The sequence below is a fragment of the Buceros rhinoceros genome, unplaced genomic scaffold (genome assembly GCF_000710305.1).
Source record: "Buceros rhinoceros silvestris isolate BGI_N320 unplaced genomic scaffold, ASM71030v1 scaffold30520, whole genome shotgun sequence".
Lineage (NCBI taxonomy): Eukaryota > Metazoa > Chordata > Aves > Bucerotiformes > Bucerotidae > Buceros > Buceros rhinoceros.
Window position 1 is genome coordinate 26,284 of NW_010391823.1, and position 9,125 is coordinate 35,408.

At 36.8% G+C, this 9,125-nt stretch overlaps 1 protein-coding gene across 1 annotated transcript in view; it reads right to left on the reverse strand.

Annotated features, from left to right (window-relative positions):
* The window catches only part of LOC104499577 (WD repeat-containing protein 25-like), a gene marked incomplete at its 3' end in the record, with an annotated part of 32,919 nt that extends 25,137 nt beyond the window's left edge, over positions 1-7,782 (reverse strand). Inside the window, exon 1 of the mRNA XM_010143104.1 lies at positions 7,066-7,782. Within this exon, the coding sequence (XP_010141406.1) occupies positions 7,066-7,782 (717 nt within the window). The remainder of the gene's footprint in view (positions 1-7,065) is intronic.
* Positions 7,783-9,125: the final 1,343 nt, after the last annotated feature.

Genomic DNA, 9,125 nt, shown 5'->3' on the forward strand with positions numbered 1-9,125 from the left:
CCACATTCTCTGCCATGGCCATAAAGCAGTCAAAAGTGCTGTGCAAGACCACTGGGGGTACTACTCTAGTATTCTTTAAGGAGATCCTAATTCAGGAGACATTTCCAAATGTACAGGAAAAAAAGTGATGCCCTTACAGAGCTGAAAACCTAACCCAGAAGCTGAGAGGTTCAGTGCTTTTTTGTTCCTTTTTTTAATGTCAGTTTTCACAAGTGTCAAGATAAATTCTAATGCAAAGCAGCACTGAATTTAGTTCTTGTTAGTGATGAAGGAAAGAAAACAATGGCCTATCAAACAGCACAGAGATCAGGAGGGTGCCTATTTATACTCAAAGAAACATGCTCCTTTGAAAAAAATCCTTTGAGGCACAAGAGTGTGTCAGCTACTAAGAACATAATAAAAACTATACAAGTCATCTCCAGATATGGATTCCGAGAAAGTGAACAAAGGCATTACAAGGATTTCTGTTTCCTTGACAACAGCATTGCTGGAAACAAGAAAATAATTAAAAAATACATCTCTGTAATATCTCTAAACGTGTCTAAGTATTAACATACCAAACATGGAACAACTCTTACCCACACATACCCTTGGGATGAAGACACAAAAATCCACCACCTTCATGAATTGTTCTTCACTAATTTGTGTTAATGGTTTTTGCAGAACAGTTGTGTGAGAGCTACCTATTACATCTGACCTGTACTATCACCTAACGCATAAGCACAGTCAGAAGCTTTTACTGATGGCCTTCCTGTATGATGTTCCTTTCCTTACAAAAAAAGCATTATGAAGAACACTTCTCGTTGAAGTGTATGAAAAAATTTTGTTAGAAAAAGATCAGGGTACACAAAGAAGCCCTTTCAGCACTCAGGAAACTGGTATTACGCTGCATACGTCTATCAAATAAGTGTACTTCCATCCTAATCAGCAAGCTCAAAGCCCTCAGAAAAAATATACTTAAGTTCTAAACAGACAAGGCAAGAAGGTCAGAACAAGGCATAAGAAAGAAAAGGTGAGTTTCAGTATTTCAGCATAGCCTATTTACTAGGCTCTGCCACAAGAAAACTACAATGCTTCTTTCACACATCGAGGTAAACAGCACACAATCTCCAGAGCATAAGCATTTCTTTGCCAGTTCCAAGACAATAGGGAAAACATTGTTATTTTTAAACTAGAGTATGAAAAGTGCAGCACCATCATAGAGATCTTTAACACGTTTCAACTAATGTGGAATATGCACAAAGAGGATGACTTCCCAAATTCTCACCTTAAGTATCAGCTTCAGTTAAAGAAGCATTGCCACAATTAGATTTTAAAAAACTAATCTAAGAATTGCAATACTTGGGGTACTGGCAGCACGATGAGTTTAGAGGAAGATATAGGAAATATGATGGCAGCTTAAATTCCTTCATTAACAGACATACACATGATAGAATAACAAGAAATAGGCAGTAGCCTATTTCAAGTGAATTGTGTCCAGAATTGTTGAAAACAGAAACGTTTCCCTGCTCCGAGGCAGGGTAACAGCCGTATCTAGGAAACCTGTATTGCTACCATCAGTGCTGCACACATTATATGGACGAATGGAGGCTATCATGTTCCTTCACTTCAGTCCAATACAACGAGATCAAGAATAACAAATTCCTGGAATATACTACCATGCTATCTTTCTCTTAATGAACACACATCCACAGAAGAATAAAAGGTTTTGAAAATATGAATAAAATGGTATTTCGTGTAGTACTTGATATACTCCAAGAAGCAAAACACGTACATCAAATTTGACCAGTATGAGTAATATAATGCTCTAGATCTAGCAATCACAAGAGACTCTCATAAGGCTGGAGAAGTATCTGGAAGGGATCTCTTGAGGTAGCAAGTTGAAGATGAACTACTTTGGAGCTCAGAAACCCACTGACTTGAAAACAAGCAGAGACCAGAAGAGGCCTTAAAGGCACCACAAAACTTTGACTTGATCTTTTTCTCCAGCCATCTTCTTATGGACTCTGCTAGAGACTGACCACTGGGCTGGACAGAGCCTTGGGCTGAACCAGTAGGGCTGTGCCTGTGTTATTAAGAACAAGAATTAGGCAACACCTCTGTTCAACAGGCTGACATTATTAAAATAATTTTAAAAACTTTTACTTTCTTTGTATAGCTTCAGCTGTGATTAGATAGACCTACAGTTCAACTAGGCAAGTCAGGAACAAAATGCATAAGATGTCCAACAACATGTTACAATACAAGTCATCCCACCAAAGCACTATTGGTACACATTCTGCATATGGAATAATCACAGTACTTTCCTTCCTTGATCCTGTTCATCAGTGGAGGATGAAAGTGCTAAAAATGAAGAAGCACTTTGCAACAAACAGAACACCTGCTGTGATGTTCTAAATAGAAAACCAGAAACACAGAATTAGAATTTTACAGATGATTACATAAAGATGTTACCTGGAGTTAATTTTAAGACAAAATAGGAAATACAGAATAATGGTATGCTTGAAGTTATGAACAATTGTTTAAAAGCTAAGTCCAGCATCAGTAACCTGTGAAAATGCTTACACCCCTGTGGCTCTTCCAAATTAAAGACACTAACAATGTGAATGCAGTGCAGTGGTTTCTGCAATTGGTAAACATGTCCTTCAAGAGACAACTTCTTTTATCTACTCCACTACCTAAGGCAAACAACTGTATTCAAGGGTAACCTGTGATTTTGGATTCTAAACCGGGAATACCTAAACGAGGTCTGATGATCACAAAGCGTTTAACATCCACATTATGGAAACCTTTAGTAACAGTGCTCAGTCTCAAAATTTACATAAAAGATACTAGACAAGAATTAAAATCACAAACACTAATTCAGTGTTTATGTAGTCAAAACTAAAAAAGGCAGTAGTAGCCTCAATTTCATTTACGGTAGCTATTCAAAACAGAAGGTAGAGAAGAAGTGTTATCCAAAGAGAACAGATTTAAACAGGTCAGACAATCATGTTTCCAATCTTTAAAAACATATATTTAAACTAGAAACATAAGCTACTGATAATGCAGTTGGGATGTAATAGGAAAGAAGAGCACTGCCACAGCAGCACTCTCCCTAATTTGAACCAGGTTTCCTGCCCCTTTGTCCAGCTGCCTAAGCTGGAAGTATTACCAGCTTCGCTTCCAAAAGGCAAGCACAAAATCCTAAGAAAACAGAGTAGCAGACTTGCCATAGCATAAACATAAGCTCTAAGCTTTTTGTCATTGTTGTTCATTCCTTACAAATTTAAGATTTAGCATGAAATACTCTCTATTCTCCAGATTTGAAGAACTGTGGGTAATTAATCTGCAATATATATCACCTCCCATATGAAGTTCTATCTTATTTCCAGGTCTCCATGAAGTTTACTTGCATGCTTTGCAATACATGCATAAACTTTTAATTTTGATCTTTCAACGCACGAGATGGAGGCTAACATTAAAGTCTTCCAGTCTTGAGAGGCACAGTTTAGTTACCATCCCTTTCTAAGACACTGAGGAGCCCCATCTGCTGGTACAAGTGTTAGTCTAGAGAATATACCCGATCTGATAAATCTTTTTTTCAGCTGTAGCACTAGTTAACTGTTTGGAGCATTTGCGTATGGCTGCATTTAAAAAGAGCAAATACTTTTAAAGAAAAATATGAAATCCTCTAAAACAGTATATTCCTTCCTGAGTATGCCAGATATTTACACAAACTGTTTCAGATGATCTTTCCTGACACTAGGCTGTTCTTCAGGCAACACAAACTGAAAACACGAATTCATTTTTCATAAACATTTTAGTATGACTTACACTGATTCATAAAGAAGATGGTAAAGTGCACTTTGGTTAATCTGGGAGAAGATAAAAGGAAGACTGTTCTTTTCCTCTGATTTAAATAGGATACATGCACAAACTTAAAAAGAAACCATATAATGAGTTCTACATATACAATTTAGATGTGTGATATGGATGATTTAGTTACAGTAATTTAGATGGGAATAAAGAAATTAAGATCACTAAAGTAAGATAAAAAGTATTTCTTCCTTCTCCATAAAAAAAAAAAAGAGAAAATCCTTTTCCAGAAAGGGAAATTTAGTTTGTTATGAAAAATTAGAGAAAAAAAATATTTAAGGACATAGGAACAGGTAAAAGATGCAAGAATGTTTGGCTAAATACTACAAAAACAGAATATGACAACAGATCTTTTGATTAAAGCACAACTTGACCATATTTGTCTGACTGAGATAGCTTAGACAGAATTCTCAATCCTGAGAAATCTCCACTAATACCGGACTCCTCAAAAGATAAATGGCTGAATGCACAGGCTGAAAGTAAGGGCTGAATCCAAGAAACGTATACATAAAAATACTCAGTCACCATTACTCACATGACAAACTGAAAATGCAGAGTTTTGAGCCTTTGGATTGCCTAGTCTCTCTGATCATACAGTGACTTTAGACTTGTGACTGTGCTTTGAGTTTTATCCCAATCAGATGTTCAAAGCAAATAGTGCAAACATCCTGAGAGTCTGCATATTCCCACTGAAGGGAAAGAACACGCTTCCACTGCCTGGATTTAAACCAGCAATTCCAAGCAGCTAGTTTTGGAAGAAAATTTATAAAAAAGGTAACCTGTAGAAGAATACAGGATTGGGGTGGGGAGGGACTAGTACTTCTACATCTGCATTTTCAATCTGTTTTATGCTTACACTAGAGAACTTCAGACAATGACAGAAAGCCCAAAAATCCCCAGAAGATAAACTACTGCTGTCAAAGTCATTGGAGGTTTGGGGGGCTGTGACCCTAGAGAGTTAGTGACATCAGTTTCATAACGTCAAGCAAAACTTGGTCTAACCGTGCCCTCTACTGGCCGGAGAGGTTCGAACCCTAAAGATGCTGCTGCTCCTACCACTAAGGGCTTCCAGTTCTTTAAGAAACAACAGTGAGCACCATCCATAGGTATTTCTATACAGGCTGCCTTCCAAAATACAGAAGTGCCTTTTCACATACTTTGTAACAGTTTCATTAGTACTCTATTAATGTTTTAGACTCGTGCTCTGAAGCGCGGCCAACATTAACATACTCTTTTTACTGAATATCCATGGGTTGGGGCACCTAAAGCAACTAGATTTCTTCAAAACAGCTTTGTTGGTAAAGACTGCTTCCAATCAGGGGTGGTAACGCTACTAGAGAAAGGTAAACTTTCCTTCTGCTTACAAGGCAAAACAGGTTATTATTTCAATTTCTAAATAATTTTACATTGAAATAACAACTTTGATTTTAGATCGTTTTACCAAAGTTAACACACCCATAATCTCACTCATCAGTAAAGTGAGGCTCTGGGACAGTGCGACAGTTTAAGACAAAGTCAAATTCAAACATACTGAAGTCAGAGCTGCATATGGCTTTGTACGATCCAAACAGAATCCTGCTTACCAAAACCGTCCATCAGCACTTCTTGCATACCTTTTAGTCTTTTCCTTCTAAGTGTGCTCTTCAAGCAGCAGCCAAGCTTTAACTTATTCAACATATTAAAGAACACATGCAAAGAAAAGCAAAGGTACTTTTTCCTTCCATTTAATCTTTTAGACAAAGTAGTAAAAAAAGCTTGGAAAAGAACATGAAGGAGGAACTACCCACATTTCAAAGTATTCAGACTTTGATGGTGTGATGGGTTATGTTGACTACAGAAGCAGTAAAGTTATAATAACTTAAGAGAATAAAAGATAAGCAATTGAGAGGAGTAATTTTTATTCATAGTGTAGATCTGAGGTTTTCTCTTCTGTGAGCACCAGTGCTTTAACAAGCATTAGGAGAAAAAAAGCAAAACTTCTGTCCAAAATTCAACAACATCACTGCTTCAAAGATGTAAAGTCAGCACATATTTCACAACACCCCATGGCAAAACTGGGGGAAAAGAATTCTAAGATAAATCATACAAAAGCCAAACTAAATGAAACTCAATTCTCCTTTACCGATTAAATAGCAGGGAAAAAAGAAATCAATTAGATCAATTAGCAGATTTAAAAAGAAATCAATTTTAATAAGACAATTTAAGAATATTTTTCCTGCATGAAATCAGAAATCAAATTCAGTTTTAAAGTTTCCTCCTTTCCTCTGGTTTTGGAAGTATGCCAATACAAAGGCCATTCTTCTTGCCTCTTAATAAGATTTAAAGCCATAAATTTTAGAACCAGGATTTAAAATAATTGTACCTCCTACGTTAAATACACATTAGATACAATAAAGCATGCTTTCCACCAAAAATGACTTTTTCTGTGTGCTCCTACTAAAACTATGTTCCTGTGTAAACCCACTTCAGAAGACTATTAATTGAACCCAGAGGTGGCACTAGCCTTATATCTAGGAAAGCATACATGGAAAACATTTATTACCCATTTTTAAAGTAAGACGCATTGGACTGACTAAATTAACAAAGAACTCTGAAGCCAAATTCACTAAAGCTAGAAGGAAAACAGACTTTTAATATTGAGCAATTAACCCTTGAAACAAACTTAAGGTGAGAAGACTTAGATGACAACAGGACACCCCTTTGGGACAGAGGACCTGCCACACCAGTTCAGATGAAAAAATCCATCTGACCCGAGTTACCTCCTCCATCACTTAAGCTTGTCAGAAAGGTAAAGTCCCTCTAAATATTATTCCAGTGTTGGTAGTCAGTCGTTTAATGACTTAAGGCAGAATCTGTATCCAGATCATAGTGCTTATGGCCATTGCAACATTAAAGTCGGAAGTAATGAAAACCTAACACTAACACAGATAAGTTAAATTTCTATTAGGTCGCCTCATTAAGACCTAAAACACTGACATGTGTAGCTCACAAAAAACAGTCTGAAATAATGGAACTGACTGTCGGTATCGTGAAGGATTAGGCTGCAAGTTTATAATAGCGTTTTCTACTTCAAAGCACCTCCTTGAGTTCTGAATGCACTGAACTGTTAAGCACACACAGCAAGGATGTTATTCCCAGAAGATCATTATTTAATACAGTGTTTTTAAGTTTGATGACTGGTCCACAAAGCACCTTGTTTTACATTACCTTGACTGTTTTGTCCATAGAAGCAGAAAGAAGCATGTGGCTTTGCTCTCGTACAGGACACCACTGGATTTCATTAACGGGGCCTCCGTGTTTAGACATGCGAAATATTAAGCTTTTGGGGACTTCAGTTAATTTATATCTGGATCCCAAATATGGCTTAATCAATTCAGAGATCTTTCTCACAGTCTGCTCTCCTGATATGCCTAGTTCAACATCACAGTCTGAGCTACCTCTCTGATCAGATTCTTTTTTTTCAGGCATACTGGAATTCTCTTGACGCAATCTTTTAGGGATATATGGTCTAATTCCTTTTATGGCAGTAGTACTGTCTTTATATATTCTCTTCTGGGAAACACCATTTCCAGGGTTTGTTGAAGATCTTGATGTCTGTTCATAGCTTTTGTAGGACACACATAATGCAGTATGGCCAGAGTATGCCCTCCTACAATAAGGAGATATTAAATCAGTGTTATTATTCTGTGCATAATGCTCAGAGGGATCTTCATAAACAGAGCTTGTGCCAGAACCGTCAGTGTTCTCAGCAGGCTGTATTTCATATGTAGATTTTGTACCCAAACTACCAGGTGCAAAATACTGAACACGATTCACAGAAGAACTTGGACGGCTTGTTTGCCTGCTAGAAGTATTGGGGACTTCAGTCTTTTCAGTTTCTGTCTCAGAGTCGGAATCATCATAAGCAACCAGTGACGAACTCATTACGGCTAGACACAGAAGTCTGCAGAAATCTCAGTGCTGGAATCCTCCAAAATTATGATCTACAACAAAGAATTGATTATTCAGAGCACAATTCAGTCTACGATTTGACTATCTTAAGGATATAAATACGCTTTTCTTAAAAAAGCATAACTTTTATTTCTGTTTATTAATTATATTCCTCTATAACACATCTGAACATTCAATCACGATTTGCCTCAAGCACTTTGCATACATTCCTAATGCACTGCAGAGATGCATTTGCACACCATGAAACAATGAAAGTATGAAAAGGAAAAAATCTTGCAATATAAGTATTGCAAATCACTTTAACCTTACTTGCCTACTGCAACTTACACACACATGCGAGGGCAATTAATCAGGCAGTGTTTTGGTATAAACATTTATGAGAAAACAAACACTATAAATATTTTGGAGTCAGTTTAACAGTATCTATTTCTTAACAGTACAGATGAACTTGAAAGAAGCATGAAGGTGTTCAACTGACAACTAAAAAAGTAAATACACTTTTGACCCATTCAGCAGTCTTGCAGAATGAGGAAATTTTCCAACTACATCCACAGAGCAAGTTCCTTTAAGTTTTACAGAACAGACTTACACAAGAAGCTACAGTGAATTCACGATTTGCATTTACTTAAGAGAAAAATAAGAGCACAGATACCTTGTTCACTGTGGGGTAATTTTTTTCAAAGTATCTGTGAGAAAGAAACTTCACACTGAGTCTGCAAGTGTAACATGCTGAATAACTCACCTCCATAACAATCCTACCAAGTTTCTTCCAGTAATTTGGATGGAACATGTGAAGTATAGAGTTAACTACATTCAAACAATTTATATGTTTGCAGAAATAATCTTTCAGCCACTGCAGGTTATAGTCAAGAAGTCCTGCTACCCTTCAATTGCTAAGACTGATTAAATGGGACATTTTGTTTCTGCTCTCCTAACAGCTAACAGCTGTTAGCACTCATTATCTTTAAGTGATTTAACTAGTAACACTTTCAGATCAGCTGCTGAAATCCTTGGATTAGGTCAGCGAAGACACTGCCCTCAAAAGAATCTTGATTAAAATGAGAACACTGTATGAAAGTCAATACCTACATGAGCATTTGCAGAATTGATGCCACAAACATAGGTCCTAGAATTACTACTGCAGGGGTAGTAATACCTCTGGAACTTGTAAAGATTACTCATTTAACTTCAGAATTAGATCCATCTGAATTAAAGCAAGTATATTTAATTTAACTGACAGAAGTATTGCATTACCAGCTATGGTCTGTATTCTGCAATGAAATTTCCAAGCACAGATCCAGAAGACAAGTTCCTAT